This window comes from Hipposideros armiger, unplaced genomic scaffold, assembly GCF_001890085.2.
Source record: "Hipposideros armiger isolate ML-2016 unplaced genomic scaffold, ASM189008v1 scaffold_8, whole genome shotgun sequence".
Taxonomy (NCBI): domain Eukaryota; kingdom Metazoa; phylum Chordata; class Mammalia; order Chiroptera; family Hipposideridae; genus Hipposideros; species Hipposideros armiger.
Genome location: NW_017731358.1, coordinates 7,328,525 through 7,352,936, shown reverse-complemented (window position 1 = coordinate 7,352,936; position 24,412 = coordinate 7,328,525). Strand labels below are relative to the sequence as shown.

The following is a 24,412-nucleotide window of genomic DNA, read 5'->3' as shown; positions in this document are numbered from 1 at the left end:
AGAGAGAGAGAGAGAGAGAGAGAGAGAGAGAGAGAGAGAGAGGGTGAGCTCTGAGCAACAGAGTCTCTGGTTTGGTTCCCACATGGGTCAGTGAACTGCACCTGAGCTGAGCTGCCGCTGAGCTGTCAACAGCTGGCAGGATGGCTCAGCTGGTGAGAGCATATGCTCCTAACAACAAGGTTGCCAGTTTGACTCCCGAATGGGATGGTGAGCTATGATCCCCCCCGCAATTAAGATTGAACACAACACCTTGAGCTGAGCAGCCGTGACTTGGAGCTGAGGTAGCTGCGCCCTCCATAACTAAGATTGAAGGACAACTTGGCTGGTTCCTTCGCTAATTCCCCAACACTATTCCCTTTCCCCAATTCCCCAATAAAATCTTTATAAATAAATAAATGGGACTATATCATACTAAAAAGCTTCTGCACAGCAAAAGAAACCATGAACAAAACAAATAGGCAACCAACTGAATGAGAGAAGTTATTTTCAAATAACACCTCTGAGAAGGGGCTAATATCTGAAATATATGAAGAACTCGTACAACTCAACAACAAAAAAATAATCCAATTAAAAAATTGGATGTGAACAGACACTTTTCCCAACAAGACAAATGGCCAACAGCTATTATGAAAAAATACCCAACTTCTCTAGCTATTAGGGAATTGCAAATCAAAACCACAATGAGATACCACCTCACACCTGTTAGAATGGTTGTTATCAACAAGACAAGTGTTGGAGAGGTTGTGGAGAATAAAGGAACCCTCATACACTGCTGGTGGGATTATAAATTGGTACAGCCACTATAGAAAACAGTATGGAGGTTTCTAAAAAAATTAATAGAATTTCATATGACCCATCAATCTCTCTTCTGAGTATTTACCCAGAAAATCTGAAAACATTTATCCATAAAGATATATGTACCCTGATGTTCATTGCAGCATTATTCATGGTGGCCAAGACATGGACACAACCGAAGTGTCCTTCAATAGAGGATTGGCTAAAGAAGATGTGATACATATATACAATGAAATATTATTCAGCCATAAGAAAAGATGAAATACTGCCATTTGCAACAACATGGATGGATCTTGAGATTATCATAATAAGAGAAATAACACAGATAAATCGAGAACCATATGACTTCACTCATGTGTGGGACATAAAACTGAAAGCAACAAACAAACAAAAACTATAGACACAGGCAACAGTTTAGTGGTTATCAGTCAGTAAGGGGGAAGGGAGGGTGGTAGAAGAGGGTAAAGGGGTCAAATATATTGTGATGGAAGGAGGACTCTGGGTGGTGAACACACAATGCAATATATAGATGATGTATTACAGAATTGTACACGTGAAACATATTATTTTACTAACCAATGTCACCCCAATAAATTTAATAAAAAATAATTTTAAAAAATAACAAAATATATTTTTTAAAGATTTTATTGGGGAATTGGGGGAGAGGACAGCGCTGGGGAACAGGGAAGGGAAACAGACAAGTTGCTGTCCTTTTGTTCTTCAGTCTAGTTGTGGGGGACGTCGCTTCACTGGCCTATATTGGTATTGTGACCATTGCGCTCTTCCGGGCTGAGGCAGATCAGTCGCCAGCCATTGGTCGGCCACTCACGGCAGCTCACAGTGGCTCAGGCCGGCTGCCAGCTGCTCATGCTGGCTGCTGGCCACTCACAGTAGCTTACAGCAGCCCACTGCAGCCCCATTGCAGCCTACGCTGTCGCCGGCAACTCACAGCAGCCCAGCTCCAGGTTGAGCTGTTGTTCAGCATCTTAGCTGTAGAGGGCACAGAGTCACTGGCCCATGCAGGAACCAAACTGGGGGCCCTGCTGCTCAGAGCTCCCACTCCCAAGCCAACTCTTAACCAACGAGCCATTTGGCCAGCCCAAAAACTGACAAAATTTTAAAAGCATGTTTTCATATGCTTATTAACCATCTTTATGTTTCCTTTGATGAAATCTCTAAATCTTGCCTATTTTTAAAAATTGAGTTGTCTTCTTATTGAGTTGTAAGCTTTATATGAGGTCAGACAATTAAGTTAGCGAACTTGTTTCAATGATGTTGCTAACCTTTTTTGATATCAGAGGGATTATGCATTATGAATTTCTACCAACTGGACAGTTAACCAAGTTTACTATTTGGGAGTGCTGAAAAGGCTGTGTGAAAAAGTTAGATGACCTGAACTCTTTGCCAACAATTCATGGCTTTTGCATCAGGACAATGCACCAGCCCACATGGCATTGTCTGCAAGGGAGTTTTGAGCCAGTAAACAAATAATTGTATTGGGACACCCTCCCTACTCACCTAATCTGGCCCCCAATGATTTCTTTCTTTACCCAAAGATAAAGGAAATATTGAAAGGAAGACATTTTGATGACATTCAGAACATCAAGGGTAATATGACAACAGCTCTCATTCCAGGAAAAGAGTTCCAAAATTTTTTTGAAGGCTGAACTAGGTGCTGATGATGGTGCATAGCTTCCCAAAGGGAGTATTTCGAAAGTGACCACAGTGATATTCAGCAGTGAGTAGCAGTTTTTCTAGGATGAGTTCACAAATTTAATTGTCAGAACTTCATATATTCTAATTAGAAGTATTTTTATCAGAAATATGATTTGTGAGTATATTCTCTGTGTGGCTTGTGTTTTTATTTCATTAATGTTGTCTTTTGAAGTGCAAATATTTTACATTTTGATGAAGTCCAATTTATAAATTTGTTCTTTTAAGGATTATGTTATTGGTGTCATATCTAAGAACTCTTTACCTAATCCAAAGACACAAAGGTTTTCTTCTACCTTTTTCTGAACATGTTTTACAGTTGTAGCTGTTACATTTAGGTCTGTTATCCACTTTAACTGTTTGTGAGTGGTATGAAGTGTTTAAATCCATTTTTTTGCATGTGCTATCTATCCATTGACCCAGCATCATTCATAGAAAAAATTACCTTTCCCCACTGAACTTCCTAAACAACTATATCAAAAATCAATTACCATAAGTATAAAGATGTATTTCTGGACTCTTGATTCTATTCCATTGATTAATATGTCTATCTTATGTCAGTACCACACTGTCTTAATTACTGTAGCTTTAACTTATGTTTTTAAATTGGAAGGTATAAGTCATCCAATTTTATTTCTCAAGATTGTTTTAACTATTCTGAGAACCAGATTTGCATACCTGGAATAAATCCCACTTGTTCATAGTGTGTAATTATTTTTATGTATTTAAATATTAGTAATATTCTAATTTTATTAGAGGGATGTTGGTAATTTTCTTTTTTTATAATGTCTTTATCTGGCCTTGCACTGGCCCCCTGAGCGAGTTGGGAAATGCTTCCTCCTCTTCTATTTTCCAGAAAAGATTGTGTAAAGTTAGTGTTAATTACCTAGAATTCTCTAGTGAGGCTATCTGGACCTTGAGATTTCATTTTGGAGAGCTTTTTAATTAAAAATTCAATTTCCTTAATCATTACAAGACTATTTAGATTGTCTGTTTCACTTAAATTTTGGCAGTTTGTGGTTCTTAAGGAATTGTTCCCCTTCTTCTAAGTTGTCATATTTATGAGCATAAAGTTGTATATAGTACTCCCTCCTTCATTTTTATTATTATTTTTTTAATGGCTGCAATATCTGGAATGATATACCCTGTTTCATTCCTGATGTTGGTGACTTGTGTTCTATTTATGTCAGTCTTGCTAGGCTTATCAATTTTACTGATATTTTTAAACAACCAGTTTCTTGTTTCTTTGGTGTCTTGTAGTTTTTCTATTTCCATATTTATTTTCTGCTCTTATCTTTATTATTTCAATTCTTCGGCTTACTTTGGATTATTTTACTCCTTTTTCTAGTTTCTCAAGGTAAGAATTTAAGTTATTGATATGACTCCTCTCCTCATTTTTAAAGCATTTAATGCTGTAAATTTTTCTCTCAATACTGCTTTTGCTGCATCTTACAAACTGGTATGCTGTGCTTTCATTTGTATTTAGATCTATGTACAGTTTTATTTCCTTTGAGACTTCTTGTTTGACGGGTAATTATTTGTGTGTTGCTTAGTTTCCAAATGTTTTGAGAGTTTCCTGTTGTCTTTGTTATAGATTTCCAGTTTGATTCCATTATAGTCAGAGCTCACACTCTATATGATTTCAATTTTCTTATATTTGTCAGGTCTTTTTTTTTATGTTTGGTAAATGTTCCACAGGCAATTCAGAAAAATGTATTTTGATGTCGTTGGAGAACCTGTTTCATGTATGTTCATTAGATCCTGTTAATTGTGTTATTCAGATTGTCTATATCTGTCGCACTTGCAACTGGAGACGCCAAGGATGAGATAGAAATGCAAGGCAGAGAACAGGGAGGAGAACAGACAGTGCAGTCTGACCCTGCATCCTTGCTGACTTCAGTTTTTTATTAGAGATAAAAGAGGAACAGGTGGTAGAAAATAACAAGCACGCCCCTAAGGCTAAAGGAGAAATGCTTAGTCTAAGAGTTGTTTTTTAGCTCAAGAGAAGCAAAACAGTTTCAAAAACTTTGGTGAGCGCACACTGTTTTTCTGTGTGGCTAGCATCCAAGCCTCTCAGTTAACCCTTAGTTGACCACGTGAGCTTTTGCTCAAGGCAGCAACCTTACAATCTTGGTTTTGGGTGCTTCCGTAAGGGAATCCCTAACGTGTCCCTACGTATATCCTTGTGATTTTTTGCCTAATAGTTCCTGGATAGGAGGGGTGTTGAAATTCCCAACTATAGTCATAGATTTCTCTCTTTCTCATTTCAGCTTACCAATATTTGCTTTCATGTATTTGAGGCTCTGTGGTTTAATTTGTACACATTAGTGTATTGTGTCTCCCTGGCAGATTGATTGTTATTTGATTCATTATATAACATCCTTTTTGGTCTCTGGTAATTTTCTTTGAAGTCTACTTCATAAAATATTAATGTTGCCATTACTGTTATTTTTATTAAATTATTAATGTGTACATGGTATATCTTTCCCCACCCTTTTACTTTCAACCTACCTGTGTTTGAATTTGAAGTGAGTTATGCAGCATATAGTTGGGTTTGGAGCTTTTTAAATTTAATCCTCTCTACCAATCTTTGTCTTTTGGTTGGTTTATTTAGACCATTTACATTTAATTATTTATATGTTTGCATTTTAGGATGCTATTTTATTATCTGTTTTCTATAGGGTTATTGAAAAAGTCATGACGCATGTTTGCAACAGATGGCACTAGTTCATTTTTGGAAGTACTAGTCATTCACATCTATGTTTCTATGTTATTGCTATGTCATTTGACAGCTGACAGTTCTAGCTTCATTCTAAAAACAAACTGAGTGATTTGGTTGAGTTTTCGAGATCTTACAACAAGTTGAAGATGGAAGACCAAACTGTGCATTTTTGCCATGTTTTACTATTTTACTTCCACAAAGGGAAGAACGCGCATCAAGCTTGTGAAAAGTTGCATAAAGTTTACGGTTTCAATGCTGTACAAGAACATCAGTGCCAACGATGGTTCATGAAATTCCATGCTGGTGATTTTGATCTCAACGATGCTCCTTGTTCAGGGAGGACCACCGAGGTTAATGACGACAAAATAGAGGCATTGATCGAGTCAAACCCACATTAGACAACACGAGAGATTGCAGAAACATTGAACATCCATCATTCAAGCATGCACAACATTGAACATCCATCATTCAAGCATGCACAACCACCTGAAGAAGCTGGGATACATAAGCAAGCTTGATATTTGGGTTCTGCATGAACTCAAAGAAGTTCATTTGATGGCGCGTATAAACATCTGCAATATGCTCATTAAACGTGAGGAAAACAATCCTTTTTTGAAGCAACTGGTAACTGGTGATGAGAAGTGGATTGTTTACCACAATGTAGTGCACAAACGGTCTTGGTCCCGACGTGATAATTCACCCCAAACGACATCAAAAGCAGACACTCATTAGAGGAAGGTTATGCTCTCAGAGTGGTGGGATTTTAAAGGTGTCATGTTTTTTGGTCTCCTACCAAGGAATGAAACAAACCAAACAATCAATTCGAATGTGTACTTTCAGCATTTGGACAGTTTGAACGAATCCATCATCCAGAAACATCCAGAGCTTGTTAATTGTAAAGGAGTTGTGTTCCATCGCAACAATGCAAGACCACACACAAATTTGATCACCTGTCAAAAATTATTGGAGCTTGGATGGGATGTGTTGCCACAACCACCATACTCGCCTGACCTTGTGCCGTCAGACTTCCACTTGTTTTGCTGTCTTCAAAACTCCTTGAGTGGTATAATGTTCAATTCAGATGAGGCTGTAAATCAGCACCTTGTTCAGTTTTTCACAAATAAAGACAGGTCCTTCTATGAACGAGGAATTATGAAGCTCACTGAAAGACGGCAAAATGTTATCTAACAAAACGAGCAATATATCATTGACTGATCTTTGTTCTTTATATAAATAAATGACCTTTGAAAAACATAGACAAAATACATCATGACTTTTCCGACAACCCAATATTTGTTTCTTCTGGTTTTGTTGCTCTATTTTCTCTTTCTTGCTTTTCTGCAGGTTACTTGAAGATTTTTAGGATTCCATCTTAATTATTTATACCACTTTTGAGTTTGTCTCTGTAGAGTTTTCATATAAGTGCTACTTATAACTATGTACTGGTAACAACATTTACCACTTCAAATGAAGTATAAAAACCTCACTTTCATTTGGGTCCCTTTACATTTCCCACCTTTAAATATCATTGTTTAGAATATTTGATGTTATTATAATTTTTGTTTCAATAATCAACTATGATTTATAAAACCCACAAGGAAAATAACTGTCTATTGTTTGGACTCATATTTCTTCTCTTTCTGTTGTTCCTTCTTGTTTCCTGATGCTCAAAGAATCCTTTTACCATTTCATTTCTGTTTAAAGAACATTCTTTAGCCAGTCTTTTAAGGGTAGTTTTGCTAGTCACAAAATCTTTTAGTTTTCATTCATTTGTGAATGTTTTTATTTTCCCTTCATTCCTGAAAGTTAGTTTTGTCAGACATAGAATTAGGGGTCAACAATTCTTTTCATTTAACACTTAAAAATATTCTGCCATTTCCTTCTTCATGGTTTCGCATGAGAAATCCATTCTAATTGATGTTTCCATATAGGGAATACTTTTTTATTTTCCCCCTCTGGCTGCTTTTAGGATTTTTTCTTTGTCTTTACTTTTCAAAAGTTTTATTATATGTCTTGGCATGGCTTCTTTAGGTTTATACTGTTTAGGACTCATTCCACTCTTTAGGCATCTCTAGGTTAATGCCATTTATCAAACTTGGGAAGCTTTCAGCCATTATTTCTTTTCTTTCTTTCTTTTTTAAAGATTTTATTGGGGAATTGGGGAAGGGGAAGAGTGTTGGGGAATTAGGGAAGGAGAACAGCCAAGTTGTTGTCCTTCAATCTTAATTGTGGAAGGCACAGCTACCTTAGCTCCAAGTCCAGTCACCGTCTGGCCACCTGTCGGCAGCTCACAGCCGCTCAGCTCAAGGTGTTGTGTTCAATCTTAATTGTGGGGGCATAACCCACCATCCCATGCGGGAGTCGATCTGGAAACTTTGTTGCTAAGAGCGCACGCTCTAACCACTGAGCCATCTGGCCACCCGTTGGCAGCGGAGGGCAGCTTAACTCAAGGTGCCGTGTTCAATCTTGGTTGCAGGCGGGCACAGCCCACCATCCCATGCAGGAGTCGAACCGGCTCCTTGTTAGGAGCACGTGCTCTCACCAGCTGAGCCATCCTGCCACCTCTTGGCAGCTCAGTGGCAGGTCAGCTCAGGCGCAGCTCACCGGCCCACGTGGAAATTGAATCAGCGACCCTGTTGCTCAGAGCTCATGCTCTTAACCAACTGAGCCACTCAGCCGGTCCAGCCATTATTTCTTCAAATGCTCATTTTACCCACTCTTTCTCCTCTACTTTCTGGGACGCCAATGATATGAATGTTGATATTTTAAAGACCTTATTATTGTCCCACAGGTCTTTGAGTCTCTGTTCGTTTTTTCCAGTCTATTTTCTCTCTGTTGTTCAGATTGGGTGGAGTCTATTGTACTGTCCTCAAGTTCACTAATTCTGTTCTCCATCATCTCCACACTACCTTTGAGGCCATCCAGCGAGTTTTTAATTTCTATTGTATTGTTTCATTCTATAATTTCTGTTTCTTTTTTTCTAACTTCAATTTCTTTTCTGAGATTTTCTATTTTTTTCATTTCAGAGAATTTGTAATTGATTATTGTAGCATTTTTTATAATGTCTGCCTTAACATTCTTATAACTCCAACATTTGATTTATCTCTGTTGGCATCAGTTGATTTCATTTTTCATTCAAGTTATGATTTTCTTGGTTTGTATCCAAGAAAATGGATGTTAGGACACTCCAGGTCCTACTTAAATATACAATTTTACAATGCATTACTTAGGTTTAACATATGATTATTAACCTACTTTTGTGGGCTATGATTCCAATGGAAGTTTGAATTTCAGAGCCTTTGTGGTGTTATTTTTGTCTGTTTGATATATCCAGTGCTGCTGGGGCTTGCATTGGGCTCTGTTGATGCTGAGTGGGTGGGAGGAATTTTCTCTGGCTGAATTGCCAGATATCTCTTGGTGAGGAAAAGGTATGGAGAAATCCTTCTATTGGTACCCCCCAGCTACTCGGGTTTCTTTGAGCCAGGGAGGAGAGTCTCAGTTCCATGGAGACAAAGTGGCTTCTGGGACCAGGTTGCTAGGTACAGGGCTATTAACTGTGACAGGTTTTTTTCCTGGTGCCACGAGTCAGCCATAGTGTCTCTGGACAGTGGAAGAAAGTCTCCAGGCCTCAGGCACAAAGAGACTTCCCCAGCCGGGCCACCTGCTTTCCTGGGTCTCTCTTACTGGTTCCTACTAACCACCTTAGCATCTTTCCATGGAAAAGAGGATTCTCTGGCCCAGCAGGGAAGAAGAATGCTTGCCCTGTTTTTGGCAGAGCTCCTAGTTGGTCCCCCTTGCATGAGGTTGTCAGAGGAACTCCCTCGAGATCCAAAGAGAAGGATGAGTGACAGGGCAACCTTCTGCTGCTAGTTGGGTAGTCAGAAAATCCTAGGTCTGGGTGGCCACCTTATGTTGATTGGGGGATGCAAGATGACCTGACTTTGTGTTGTTCCTCTGGTCCTGGGTTCCCAAACTAGCTTGCTTTCTTCTTAGCATCCTTTAGATTTCCTTTTCCTGTGCCATTTCCAGGGTTCATAAAGTTGTGCTTAGCAGGAAGGAGCTGGGGAAAATGTCTATGCCATCTTGTCCAGACCAGAAGTCCCCCACCTAATGAAGTTCATGTATTCATTATCCATTAAAATTTTAATTTTTTTTCTGTGTTGCTGCTAATTTAGACTGTTACATTATGGATATAAAAAAAGCCTAAAGAAATCTTTGCCCATTGCAGGCATTTAACCTATTTTTTCCAATGTGTAATTAATGAGCCTGGGGGAAAATGAACATGTGAACACAACAGGATCTAAACTGAGCTTGAAGCCATACTCATAAAAATACTGTTGAGGAACATACACACACCCCTCCTTTCAGGCCATCTCCTTCCAATCTTTTCAAGGAGGGTCTCTCCATCAAGCACAAATGGATTCATGAAGCCACCAAGGGAGCTGGGGAAAATGGGAGTAGTAGAGCTTATTATAGGGAGGGCACAGCCCCCTCCGCCTGGGGCTCTGAGTGGCAAAACCCGCCTAGAAACTTCTGCTTGGGAAGGTTGAGTGGTGCCAGGAGCAAGGCAGTTCCAGAACTACCCAGGTTGGCCTCGCTCTTTTCTGAGCTTCAGCCTGGAAGGAGGCTTAATCCAGTCAAGTGCACCAAAGGAGATATTTATTTGGGGCAGAATCCTTAGGCCAGTACATGTTATTTCTTTCTTATTTACATACACTGTTGTTCCCAAGAAACATTTAAAGTGATTTTAATGGATACATACTATATAAGAAAATATAAATTAGATATAGGCAAACAAAACAAAACACACACACACAAACCCCCCCCCCCCAAAAACAAGAGGAAAACAAGGGACTGGAGTAAGGCTGGTGCAAAACTGCTTCTTTGTGATTTTCTACACTTGCAATAAATAGCCCAAGAGAGGGCACACTGCTGGAGTATTCCCTGTGCCATCTCTGACTGGACCCTCAGGAGCACTCAGGATGGGACATGGTGGCAGCAAGGTGGACTCCTAACATGGAGGGACCCTCCAGATATGCTACAGAGGGAGACAAGTACCCATGGAAATTTCCCTATAGTGCTCTATAGATTTTGTGCTCTTGAAACATGTTTTGTTTTTTTCTTAAAGATTCCTGAGTTCTCACTTTAAGAATGGTCATGGTTCTGAGCAGTGTAACCTAGCTGAAGACTCAGGCTACTAAGTTCTTGAGGGATCACATCCCATTTGGGTCCACTACAAGTCAGAGACTATCTAAATATGCAGAGTGTGAACCAACGCCAAAACCAAGTTATTAATTTCTCAAACTCTGTTTTTAAAATTCTTCTATTTGATTCTCAGAATCTAAGTCCAAAACTGTTAGATACAGACTTGCGGTGTCCTTCCCAAGTCACTTGGAAATCTAGGTGGTGCTGATGACATGCAGGAGCTGAGTAGTCACAGAAGTATTGCTGTGCCCGGTGACTAAATGACCACACTCCTTCCACTATGGGAGCTCTCTCTCTCCTGAGGAATAGAAAAACACACAAAAAAATCCAGTCAGCTAGGCACTATTGTCTGTGCAAACAATACACAAAGGTGTTCTTGATTCTGGTGCAAATCCTAGGTGAGTGGTAGCTACTGGGTCAGCAGATGTGAATCTAAAAAATATTTCTTAACTCTTCATGAAGCCAGTCTCTTCCCAGGGTTAAGTTTCTTTTCATTTCTACCTCTCTGAAGCCTCCCTCAGACACCTTTAATTTCTGAAAACTTATTACAGTCTCATTCTGCCTTTTATTGATTTTCAACATCTTCAAGCCTCCCTTAGACTGAAAAAGAAGGTACCCTGTTCCATTCATCAGTCTAGCTCTCTACCATTCATTCATGAAGACATGGCCCAGTTCTCCTTTTCCTATTTATATTCTTCTGAACTATTCCTTCTCAGCTCTCATTTAAAAAATTTAGCTTCATGGGCTGGCTGACTGGCTCAGTTGGTTAAAAGAGCAAGCTCTGAGCAACAGGATTGCCAGTTCGATTCCCACATGGACCAGTGAGCCGAGCTGAGCTTCCTCTGAGCTTCCAACAGGTGGCAGGATGGCTCAGCTGGTGAGAGCACGTGTTCCTAACAAGGTTGCCGGTTCGACTCCTGCATGGGATGGTAGGCTACACCAACCTGCAACTAAGATTGAACATGGTACCTTGAGCTGAGCAGCCGCAAGCTGCCGACAGGTGGCCGGATGGCAACTGGACTTGGAACTGAGCTAGCTGTGCCCTCCACAACTAAGACTGAAGGACAACAACTTGGCTATTCCCCTTCTCCAATTTCCCAACACTGTTCCCCTTCCCCAATACCCCAGTAAAATCTTAAAACAAAAAACAAAAAACATGTGCCTTCATACTTTAGTATTTCCTTGAAGTTATTTTTTGAAGACCCTTAATTACCTCTTCCTGACCAAACTTAGTGGCCTTTCTTCAGACATTATTACACTTGATCTTTTGGCTTTTTCAACTTGCTCTGAGGGCAAGGACTATGCTTTACATTTCTCATATTTCTCTACCTTTGTATCATAGGGGATTCTCTTATTTAAGTTTTTAATATGTACAGCTGTAGTCCACGAATGTGACCTTTCTTATCTTATTTGAAATGGCAGGATAAGGTATCTGTCCCAAAACATACTGATCAAAATGCATCATATATGTATGTATATTCATGTTGCTACTTTAAAAATACTTTGTGTTTCCATTTTATCAGAACAGTGAGTTTTAGCAGCATGGTTTCTAATCAAAATGCTGTGGGATGAATGCTCTCTAAAGCAAAGAAAAGCAACAAAATGAGGCAAAAGGAAGTTGTCCAGGGCTTGATGAATTAAAATCTAGACATTATCAAAGAATAGATATTTTATTCAAAGTATAAGATGAAGTATCCTGACCTAAAAAAATTTTTTTTTTATTAAGTCAACAAGTCAAGAAAAAAAAATCTTAGATTCTCTAAAGAAAGTTTACGTTTAGCTCAGAGAATCAAGACTGCAGTAGTTTTCTATTAGAAAATGTGTGTACAGGCCAAGTTCAGAACAAACCAGAAATGCCTTGAGGAGCCCTTTCTGATAGGACATGATTAGAAAAAAAGATAATTGATTTGAAGGAGGCCAGGAACATAGGGGCCACTCAGCCTAATACCACTGGGGTTTAAAGCTTGATGTTACTGCTTCTTATATTTCTGAACTTGCAACCTTTCATGGCATGAAAAGACCAGCAGACCTGAAATGAGATCTCGCTGGAGTCCTGGTGCTGAAGTCAAATGGGAGATTCCTCAACATAACTCCCATTTTCTCAGGGGCACTGTTCAGAGAATAGTTCCTACCTATTTTGCATTTCCACGGAAGATCATTTACATGGAATCCCTTATCTGTTGGTATCTACTTAAACATTCTTCTTGTGAGAGGAGGCTCCGTGTGAGCTTTTTTTTTTTATTAATTCATATTGATCTGAATATTTAATAAAGTATTTTTAATAAGTTTTGTAAAAAGCTACGGTAAAACTATAACTGCTGAAAACCTGATTTAAGAAAATAGTAACACATCAACTCAAGGAGTAAACAGAAACTTCATGTTATAATCAAAGATCACCATCTAGTGGCCCTATTATATTACAACTTCTGAAGTTATTTGCAAGCTCCAAAGACTTCAGAGGCTAGGAAGGTGTATGGGAAGCACCCAGCCCCCACCGGGGAGAGAAATGAAGGGTGAGACTAGCCCTGGAAACTTTGGCCCCACTAAAGGCATTCAAAATTCAAGTTTCACACCAAACACTGTGCCCTTCAAACCAACCAATCTTCAAAATCAAGTTTTGATCCTGGGCCACTGGTCACTCAGAATATGAGTGGACAGTTAATGTGATAAAGTAAAGTGATAGCTCTTTGGAAGATAAGCTCAAAGAGATCCAAAACAATGAAGGCTTTTAAAATGATCTTGAGCGAAATCTTTGCGCACACTAGCAACTTTACTATCAAAACTATGGTTTGCTTGTGGCAGAATTATTGCTTGTGTGTACATCTTGATGGTACAGGAAGCTGATACTTTCGGAAAACGAAGAATTAAAGTCACGGAAGACATCACTGCCCCACAGGATTCTCTTCTGTCTTTCTAATGAGGCAACAGCTCATACTGAAAAGAGCACAGGTTTGAAAGTCACGAGACTGTGTTCACATTCTGCCTTCACTCCCTTTGGGCATGTTGCTTAATCTCATTGAGCCTCACAGAGCTGTGATAGGGATCAAATGAAGTAAGACTTAGAAAGGGCTTACCCCAGTGCTTTGGTGTTCCTTTTACCCCTCTCTCACAAGAAACTACATAATTTAACTAAAAAAAAATTAAAGACAAGAAGATACTTAGAAGAAAATAGGGCTTGTATTTGGGGGGGTCAAAAACTGGTTTTTAGATTACAATTTTCTGTTAAAATGAAGACAAGAGACAGTTTATTCACTACATAATTCAAGTAATAGCAGTTGTCCTAGCTCTAACTGATTCTGGGTTTTCTTTCAGGATATAATTTTCTTACTGGTAACAGGGAAGAAAGAGTTACATCCCCTGTAAAATGAAGATAATAGTACAAACTTCACAGTGTTGTAAGGATTATGGGTGTAGCATACATGTCCATAGCTCAGTACCATTTAGTTAGGATACTACTAATTTTCATTATGACTGGTCTTTGCCTGTCTCGTGGGGCATCTGTGAGAATATAATTGCCATTGACTATTTCAGAAATGCCTGCAGGCCTTTGCTACCTTCTTCACAAAGCCCTCTCACCAAGGTTCCCTAGAAGACCAGCGCTGTGGCTCTCATAAGGTGTCCTGTGACTTTGCACACACCATGCATGTGACTGGTTTGTAAACAAATTACAGCAGCACCTGCCTTTCCAAATGGGAGTTGTATCCTTCGAAGTGTGTGAGAGACTAAAATTCTTGTTCCTATAATATCCCTCTACTCCGGGAACGTCTCTCAGAGCTGACCACATATCCGTTTCTCTCAACAGAATTGAAATAGAAAAGGATTTGGGTCAAATAGAGAAATAGGTTTTTGTGGGTAGCTTTTAAGTTGACTCTGAAAGCAGTTCATGAATATTTTTTGAGCAATGATGGTATAACTTTGCGAAGGGATAACATTAAAAGAATGCCATTATTTGGGTATATTAACTATAAAATGTTTTTTTTAAGTCATATCTTTTTTAAAAACGGCCTATATTCAGAGGCCCAAAAGGCCTACATCCCTCTTTGCATCCCTTTTAGGCTGGTAAGCTGACTTGCACCCAATGCCACCTTGCCTAGAATCCTGCCTCACAGAATCCTGAAGTTTTGACCTACAGTGGTCTTTTTTTTTTTTATCAGTTCAATGATCCTTTCTAGGGGATGCCACAGAGGACCTCATCCTTGAAAATAGCAGGGCCCTTGCACACTGACTTGCAGCACCCAGAAGTGGCACATACATCCTCTGTCTGGCCACATCTTCTAATTTGGGGTATGGAAATACGGTTGCTAAGTAAAGCAAGGCAGCTATAACAGGAAGTAAAGCCTTAGCGGTCAAGACCAGCGTTCCAGTCCTAGCTCCACTATTCACTTGGTGCTTACTTATTCTGAGCCTCATTTCTTCATCTGTAAAATGGGGGACCCGAGGACGAGTAGGCCCTTTGTAAGCATCCAGCACCTTCCCTGCCCCCTGCACTCAATAGGCCCCTTCTAGCTCTACGAGAGGTCTCACCAAGCCCACAGGGCAAGCTTGTGCAGAGGTGCCCTCAGCGGTGGCAGGTGAGGTGGCCTGTGTCAGCTGTGGCCCAGCCTGGCTGAAGGGTCCTTTCTGCCCATGCCCTACCCTCAGCAGGATGCCCCAGGCTCACCGAGCGCCTCTCCACACTCCCTTTTTTCCTGCCATTCTTGCCTGGGATGACATCCAGTGAGCGGTAGCTGGGTGGCTTCTCCTCAGGCCAGTTTGGGGAGTGGGAGCGGCGGCGGCGGTGGGTCCCCCGGCTCCGGCTCCTGGGTAGCCTCTCCTTCTCCTCCTCGGAGCTCCAAGAGCTGAGGCCTGAGGGGAGGGGCGGGGAGTAGCTCCGGTGCCTCCGCCTCTGGTGCCTCAGGGCGCTCTCCCGGGGGCTGGGCCTGTGCGGTCTGTCTGGGTAGCGGTTCCGGATAGGGGGGTGGTTGGGCCGCCAGCGGTCCTCGCTGGACGAAAGGCCATCGCTGAGGCTGTCCCTGTCTGACCAGGGGATGGGCGACCTGTTCGGCCTGGAGCTGCGGTGCCTTCCATTCCGTAGTTGGTCCAGCTCCCTTCGCTCCAACGCCCAGCGTTTAGGTTCCGGGTCCTGGAGCTCATGGTGGAAATCAGAGTGGTGGTGCTGCCTTCTTTCCTCCCTCAGGTCCCAGAGTCCAGGGGGCGTTGGGGTGAGCCATTGCTGGCGGGAGGAGTTGCTGGCCCTCCTGGAAGACGGCAGGTCTCTGATTAGCGGGGGCAGGTGGATGATTCTGCGTTCCACCACCTCAGAGCCCAGGGAGGACAGCTTGCTGTGTGGTTGGCCAGATAAGGCTTTGAGGTCAGCGGGCAGAGGCTGGGCAGGGTTGAAGTTCCGTAGCTCTTTCTCCAAATACTCTAGGACACCGTTGCTGATGGGAGGGTGAGCAGTGGTCTGGGTCATTGGCATCTGTGGGAGGCTGGATCGCAGGGACAAATCTAAATGGAAACAAGGGTTAAGAACATGCAGAAATTCTGGCCCAAAACATGCTCCTCAGAATCGAGGCACCAAAATGCCACTCTATTTAGTTTGCATCCATTCCCTCCCATCCTCAATCATAAAGAAACCCACTCTATTGGTCAGGAAGGCCCCAAGGCAGCCCGTGCTCCTACCCTCTCCCACCTTAAATCTCTGGCAAGGTTTACCTCGCTGCAGCAGTTGGTTCATTGGATAAGATGAAAACTGGGAGCTCCTGTCCGCCCCCCAGTACAGGGGTTTTTCCATCATCTGAGTACCTAGGGCCCGAGCCTGCTTCATGTAGCGGTGGCGGGCCAGGGCTGCAGGGGGAAAAGGAGAAATGCAGACCCTCAGCCAGGGCAGTGCCACAGCTCCCACCTCTCTTGTCTCTACCCAGGGGCCTTGCCAAGAGGCCGGCTGCTCTCAAAGTTCATTATGACCTATCTTGCCTGGCACGGGAGTTAGAGTTAGGGGAGTAGTGAATCAACTGCTCCTCTGGGAAGGAACTGGGAATAAATTCCCTAGGCAAGACTGCAGCTCCTGCACTCCAGGAAAGCAGACTCTTAAAGCGTGACTTCCTAATCTCAAAGACATTCCATCATCCTGCCCATTCCTCAGGTCACCTAAAACGTATAGGTAGCTACATGGGTAGTTAGCCAGCAATGAAATCCCAGGCCACAAACCAACAAGGCCTTTAGCCACAGGCCAAGTATAGAAGGTACAGATGCAAAGAGCTTAGAGGAGGCTGTGAGTCAGGGGCTACGAGGTAAGCTCAGGGCTGCCTGCTCAGAGTGGAAAAAGAAAAAGAGAAGGACGTAGATGTGAAAGTCAATGGGCAGAATTACTGGTAATGAACATTTCTAGCTGGTATACCTGCCCTGGGTGGGAGAAAACCAGTGGGAGGAAGGCAAGAGAATACAAAAAGCTGAAGTGGATCCCGTGGGCCCTTTGTTTTCTTCTCCTCACCACATTAAATGTTGGGGTTTTCCCTAAGTCGGGGGAATCTCTCAGGAGTGGGGTGGAGGCAGAGAAGGGACATGGGAAATACCACTTCCTTTCAGGGCAAAGAAAATGATATTTTAAAAAGCAGCACAAGGGATCCATGGAAATGTCACTCCAGTCCCATAGGTGCGCAGCTGGTCTGAAGCTCACGACCCAGAGTAAATGCAAGTTATAGGCAAAAGTATTTAGTTGTTTTTGTTTGCAAATTTCTATTTTGAGGTCATTGTGATTGAGTGCCCCTGTCTCCCAAAGTCCCTGTCTCCCCATGCATGGAGGAAATGTACTTGTGTGTTTACGTGCAGGAAGTGCCTGCCTCGGGCCCCTAGCCTGGCACTCAACCCCTCCTGCGTTCCCCAAGCCCTGTGGCCACCCCTAATGCAGCAGGCTCTGCCTGAGGCCTCCTCCTGCCACCAGTAGGGGGGATAGAAGGCAGGCATTCTGGACCCAGCTGCACAAGGTGAGGCATTCGGTGATGCCAGCGGTAAAGGGGCCATCTGGACAGCTGCCCAATGGCTGCAATGTGAAACAAACTTCCAGCACAACAGGAAGTGGTTGCAGCAGAGCCCTCCAGAAATGTCCGGGGCTCCAGCCCTAATGGTAAGTCACAGCCCAGCCTGGAGGAAATCAGATGCAAACTTACAGCAGCTCCCCCCGGCTGCCACACCTTTATGCCAAAAACAGTACTCCAGAAATAAGTCCGCGTGCTTAGCACTTCCCTCTCCCTCTTGCTAACAGATACCTCCCCCAGCTTCCTAAACATGCCATCATTAGCAAACATAATGCCCTCCTTAATATGTGCCAGTCACTTTAGATAAACTCACTAGCCCTCAAAGAAATCTCTCAATGTGGGAATCAGACGAGGAAGCTGGACTCTGAGAGGTTGCTTTCCCAGGCCAAGGCTCCACAGCAAGTGACTGGTAGAGGCAGGCTGTCACCCTGTGTCTGTCTCACACCCAAGCCTATGCTCTTTCTGTTGAACCACCAAGTCCTCTGATGCCTTTATTTCTGTGAAGCAAACAAACAAAAAAAAATCCTTCCCTAGCAGTACCTCCTCACTTTATTTCTTTCCAACTCAGCTCGACACCTTTCAAAACCCACTCCCACTCCAGACTAGTCTCTGCTTCCAAGGCTCAGGGACATTTGATTCCATTGGGAACAACTCTACCCACCACCCACCCATCTAATTGAATGCTGGTTTCTTCCAGATGGTACCATTCCTTCATTTGGCCACTTCCTTCTTCTCCCCCAATTTAACAGGAGGGAAAGGGGGAGTTGGGCTTACTCTTCACTCCCCAAATGACTTTTTAAATTAATGGGGCCCCCTGCACAGAGAACTCCCAAGAGACCCTTCCAGATCCTCCAGGAGTTTCCTGTCAATTTTTCACACACTCCAGAGATTCAGCCACCAGCTGTCACCTTTTCCCCAGGGTCTCTCCTTTCCTGGAACCGATGAGATGTGAGTGGAAAACACAGTCTCTGAACTTCTCCCTTGCCTTCCTGTCCCTAGAAATATCCCCACGGGGATGTCTAGACTATCAGGGTTTTCTGCTGCTCGCCCAATGGGTAATCAGGCAGGTAATAAAACAAGAAACACAGAGAAAGAAACAAAGCTTCAAAAGGCTCCTAATACGTTATCTCTGAACCTCAATCGAGTAAAGTCTGCCTTGGTCACTTTTAATGCGCTGGTTAAAAATACAGACTCCTGGATCCCACTCCCCAGAGACTTTCCTTCAGTCTAATGCAAGGCAAGGAAATCTGTGTTCTCAACAAGGTCCCAGATTCTAGTGGAGAAGAGTCAAACTGGAGTTGACTACTGAGGAGTCTCAACAACCTTTTGAGAAATATGGTCCTCAGGAGCAGTCTCCTTAAAAGGGGGCTTGGAGGGTCAGATGGACTTCAATTTGAATACCAGTATGTACTAGCTGTGTGATTTTGAGTGAGTTTCTAGAGGGTCTGGGCCAAATCTCCTCATCTGTGAGCTGGGGATAATAATACCTATTTCAACAAGGTTGTTGAGGTTAAATGAGGTAATACACATGAAATGCCTAATATATAACGGTCAGTAGATAGTGGTTCATTGTTATAATAAATTGTTATAGTTAAGTCGCTTCTTTTGCCTTAGATCCCATAGGAGACAAAAGTACACATTTTGAAACTAAACCACCAAAGATATATTTATCTTCATTTCTAAGGAAAACCCGGGGCATATTTTTTAAGATGTCCCCTTCGTGACACAAATGACACTCAATACCTCCCTTCCTCCAGAGACCTGTACTTCTTGTCCCCTGCAGCCGGCATCATCTATAAACAAGACCCATGGTGTCCCTGAAGATTTCCAGTTGCACTTGCTCACAGCTGCTGGCCATCCTTACTACCCCCCTCCACTTCTCTGCCCTCTTTTGACCCATGGCCACGAAGTGCTTTCTCTTTTTCCCATACTATCAGTCCCCTATGACTTAACTGGCCAGTCATTTCAGCAACATCCTCAGGAGCTTTCTAGAATCTCACACCCTTTGAACTCTTACCATCTCAGCTTCAGGGAACCACCAGCAGATACTTCCTGGCCCCACATTGCCAGAGGTGACTATACTGTCGGGTAACTAACCTCAGATAGCCCTCCTCCCAACCTGACTTTCCCTGACTGATCTATCAACCCTCCTCCAGAGCAGCAGTTTAAACATTCCCCACTTCTCATGTCTTCCCCTCATGAACTTTCAGCCGATGATATCATCTTGGTTGAGGAAGAACCAGCCCTGGGCATGAAATCAAGAGACCCAGGTCTAGTCCAGGCCCCACCACGAACAAGCTGTGTGTACTTGTGGGAAGTCACACTAGGCCTCCCATCCCTCACGTGGGAGGAGGGTTAGGAGGTGGGTGGCACAGATCAGAGATTCTCAGTGTAGTCTGTGATCTACTGCAGGGTGTGCCTAGAGGTTCTGCGGGGAGGAGGGCCAGAAACCAATCTAGGGATGAAAGCTGTTTCTCCAGTTCTCAGAATAAATAATGTCCAGTTTCAATCACTTTCATCTTTACGTTCTACAGCAGGTTGTTTACTAGTTCTAAGTGAATTATTAAGAATTACTAAAATTTGGTGTCATTTTCATTTTGCTCCTCTCTGGTTAAATCTTACTAGTAAGTGAGAGGTTAGGGAGGTGGGCTGTGGTCAGAGAAGGTCAAGAACCACTGACATCATTCTTGAAGATCCCTTCTGCATCTAGAATTTTGATTTGCTGAAATCAAGACAGGCTAATGTGAGCTCCCTCAGCTTCCTCCTTTAGACTTTAATCATCTTCCACATTTTAATGATTTCCTCTCTCTTCAGACGTCGGGCTGTCTTTCCTTTCTTTTTTTTTTTTTAAGATTTTATTGGGGAATTGGGGGAAGGGAACAGTGTTGGGGAGTCGGGGAAGGGGAACAGACAGATAGACAAATTGCTGTTTTTGTTCTTCAGTCTAGTTGTGGAGGACATTGCTTCACTGGCCCATGTTGGTATTAACATTGTGCTCTTCCCGGCTGAGGCCGTTGGTCGCTGGGCCATTGGACGCCCGCTCACGGCGGCTCACGCCCACTGCCGGCCAGCCCCACTGCAGCCTACGCTGTCGCTGGTGACTCCTAGCAGCTCACCTCCAGGTTGAGCTGTTGTTCACTATCTTAGCTGTAGAAGGCGCAGTGTCACTGGCCCTAATGTGGGATCCGAACCGGGACCCTGCTGCTCAGAGCTGGTATCCCAAGCCAACTCATAACCAATGCGCCACTCGGCCGGCCCTGCTTTCCTTTCTAAAGGTAGTCCTTTCACTGTAAGCGTGATGTCACTCGCACTAGCGTCATTGTTCCTCAGGAATTACCTCACTTCCTAATGCTTCACTTCACACATTTTCCATTGGCCTTGGTTCTTTGCCTACAAATATACTTAGGGTTATCTTATTCCAAAAAACCAGAAAAGTCACATACAACCCCTTCCCCATCTAAGCACTTTCTTTAACACCTTCTACCCCCTCCATGTAACCTCCTCTTGTCACCAAACTTCTCAGGACAATCTTCCCTAGTGACTCATTTTGAAAGTGACCTCATCTGCTCAAGTATAGGGGCCTTTATTTGTGACCTGCATTTCTTTACTTCACTTATTTTTCTATATGAACTCTAACCACTTAGGAGGAACTACTCTCTCCCAGAACCTGTTTATCAGCTGACTGACAGTGGGTACATTTATCATTTGTGCAGGGTTTGTCCCTAGTCCTGCCTGTTTTAAGTATTCCACTGACCTAGGGATTCTCAGAAGGCACCATGGGAGGGTTTTTCACATCTCTTCCTGCAATATTACCACTCCAGTGACTGTGACCTCTCCATGGCGTTTCTCCCAGAGGCCCTTAAAGGTAGAGAGCTCTATAGCCCAGTATTGAGTTCTCTGTTATTTTTCCTCTCTTTAAGGAGTTCATTGGTATTTCAGCCAATCCCATTTTGTGGGAAATTCAGGCTCTCATAAGTCAGATGAACATGGCCTCAACACTGTAGTGCCGCTACTACTTACTAGCTGGGTGACTTCTCTGAACTTCAGTCTCCTCATCTGTTAAATAGTGACGATACCTGCCTTCTAGGGTTGTGAAGATTCAGTAGGGAAATATATGCAAAGGGCCTACACATAGCAGACATCCATTAAAAGTTAGTTCTCTTTTCCTGTAAGACGGTAACCTCGGAACAGGCCTGAAACCAGACTCAGACCACTGACCTTCTTGGCATCATAGATTAGGTTTTGTTTCTATCTTACGAGGCAATTCCTTATTTTTCCTCTAAAAATTCCTTTTCAAATGGATCAAAATGATAAGAGTGGTTTATCTCTGGGTGCTAAAATTAGTCTTTACATTTTCCAGAATTTCTCAAATTTTCTACAATGTAATACTTTACTCATATCAAGAAAAGGAAATGTTATTTTAAAAACACAAAAACTCCTTCCATTTAAAGAAGATTCCACTCCATCTATTTACTAAGAAAAGATCTTTGTAGAATAATCTGTTATTTTTTTTATGTTCATCATGCATTCTGCAGCCAAATTATTTAGGGCATGTCATATTTCTGTTTTAAAAGGTCAAATTTCAGCCTGAAGAAAGAGCACAATAAGAACAAGATCCTTTTCTGCTCCCTCTTCCCATCTTCTAACAGAGATTCTCAAAGTGTGGCCCCCAAACCAGCAGCATCACACCACCTGGGAACTTTTGAGAAACACAAATTCTTGGGCCCACCCCAGACCAATTAAATCAGAAACTCTGGAGGTGAGGCCAGCAATTAAGCTTTCACAAGCCCTCTAGGTGACTCTTAAGGTTGAGAACCACTGTCCTAACACTTCTCTCCTCTGATCTGCTTTTTTCAAGTCTTCTCTAAGGTGTGGCCTCCCCTGCTACATTCAAGCCACTCCCTCAAGCCATCTCATGGTCAGGCAAGGTGGGTGCTAGGAGCAAATACTGGAGCACAGGCTTCGTATCAGGGCCACTGAGGAACTGCCAGCAGTACATAGAGCCATCTGAAGGAGGCCTTAGGCAGGCTAGGATGAGGACTGGCGAAAGTCCTCCCACTTGACTATACACCTTACCCAAGCATCATCTTCTGGGCTGAGGCCAAAGATTCCCAAGCCTGTGATGGGAGAAGGTAATGGAGGAGAACCTGGATGAACCCAGGGTTTTGACCTGGGCATTGGAAGCTGATCTGTTTAGGGCATCAGGCCCCAGCACCACCCCATCCCACTGCCTATCCATTCCCCTCTCACCTTCCTCGGGGCAGCAGCAACGGTTGGGACAGCAGGGGCAGCGGACGTAGCAGCAGCAATACTGAGGACAGCACTGGCACCAGCACACTCCAATCAGCAGGATTAGGAGGAGAGCTCCCAGAATGATGAAGATCACAGTCAACCAATCTACAAGGGAGAAGCCAAGCAGGGGTTGAACTGAATATGCAGGGACATGCTTCCAGTTCTAACACTCTAGAGGTCTAAACACAGCTCTTGACCTACAGGTTAAGGTTGAGCAATATACCGGCAAAAAAAAAAAGTTTAGCTTTGGTAAGGGAACTTCAGAGGTTGGCTTGATTCTTTCTGTTTTTTGCTTTTTTTCTGTATGAAAAAAAAGTGTCATGGTGGGGTGGACAAACAGAAAGCTCGAGCAGCACTTACGCAGGACAATGAGTTTCACCTCCTTATCTGGGTCTCCTGATGTGTCCCCGGGAGCCTCAATGGTGCAATAATACACTCCATGGTCCCACCACATCACTTCATTAATTACGAGATCTGCTCCTGTAAGAAATGTGGGAGAAAGTGTCTCTGGTTAAAGGCTCTGACTTAACTTCCACATTCTAAGAGAGCTGCTCATAATTCAGAAAAAGGCTCAATCCCTTCTTCTGAGACCCTCCTCTTTCTCCAAACAGAATAATGGCAGTAGAACTGATCCTTCTTGAGCTCTTTTAGAAATCTTAAAAGGATCTTGGATATATCACCTCATTAATTTCCACCACAATTCTCTAAGTGGGTGAGGTAGAGGTTGCTAGTTATCTTCCAGTATCTACTCTCCCTTTCTCTCACAGTCATAGAGTTTTTGGTCATGTACGTGGCCATCCAGAATAAAGTCAGTATTTTCCAATCTCTCTTACAGACGGACACAGACATGACTCAGTTCTGGCGGACAGAATGTAAGCAGAAGGGTCACATGATGACTCTCAGGAACTTTCTTAGAAACAGTTTGGCAATACCTTTGCCCTTTTGTTCTTCATCTCTTCTTCTACTCTGTTATCTGGAAATAAAATGTGATGGCCGCCATCTCAGACCATGAGGGAGAAGATGACATTCTTAGTGAGCTAGAAGAAGCTTGGGTCCCAGAGGATTTAATGGGACAGAGCCACCCCACTAGTTCTGGGCTGTCTACCTTCAAATTTATACCTGAGAAGCAATTAACTTCTTTATTGTTGAAGTCACTAATATTTTGGGCTTTTGCTTACTTGCAATCAATCTTAATCCTGATACAGTGGGCACAATTAGCTGCATTTCAGATAAAGAAACCAAGAGACTAAGCAGGTCTTAGCCTTCTCCAGAGTGCTAAGAAACTGACCTAACAACAGAGAGAGAATGCTTAGCAGGGGTAGGTTCAAACCCATGTCTGTCTGCCTCAATATTGGTGCTCTTAACCACTAAGCTCTAATGTCCTCTCCAAACTGGGTGGGAAATGCGGCAGCCTGGATCCCTCACCAGCTGTGATCCCTTCTGGACCTTCAAGGGATAGGTTATGAGATGAACTTGAATCAGTAGGAAGGACATGCCAATATTTAAAGAGTTAATGTTATTCAAGAAAACAATTTCAGTTCTTGTGAGCACCGAGGGCTGTGCTACCACATCGAGATAGATGAATAGTATGTCAAGTTTAGTAAATGTAACAAACGCTCACTGAAGACCTTTTGTGGGTACAGCACTATATCGGACACTGTGGGAGATC

General features: G+C 42.8%; 1 protein-coding gene and 1 pseudogene across 3 annotated transcripts in view; both read right to left on the bottom strand.

The window, feature by feature from the left end:
• The window catches only part of LOC109387214 (pre-mRNA-splicing factor SYF2 pseudogene), a 15,520-nt pseudogene extending 5,131 nt beyond the window's left edge, over positions 1 to 10,389 (bottom strand).
• The window catches only part of ILDR1 (immunoglobulin like domain containing receptor 1), a 38,599-nt gene continuing 24,247 nt past the window's right edge, over positions 10,061 to 24,412 (bottom strand). Inside the window, exons 4-8 of one of the 3 annotated variants that reach the window (XM_019650682.1) lie at positions 23,104 to 23,223; positions 22,702 to 22,848; positions 16,130 to 16,261; positions 15,096 to 15,922; positions 10,061 to 10,733 (exon numbers count right to left, since the gene is read on the bottom strand). In XM_019650682.1, the coding sequence (XP_019506227.1) occupies positions 10,692 to 10,733; positions 15,096 to 15,922; positions 16,130 to 16,261; positions 22,702 to 22,848; positions 23,104 to 23,223 (1,268 nt within the window). In that variant the 3' untranslated portion in view covers positions 10,061 to 10,691. The remainder of the gene's footprint in view (positions 10,734 to 15,095; positions 15,923 to 16,129; positions 16,262 to 22,701; positions 22,849 to 23,103; positions 23,224 to 24,412) is intronic. The other 2 variants (XM_019650690.1, XM_019650697.1) reach the window with 2 other exon arrangements.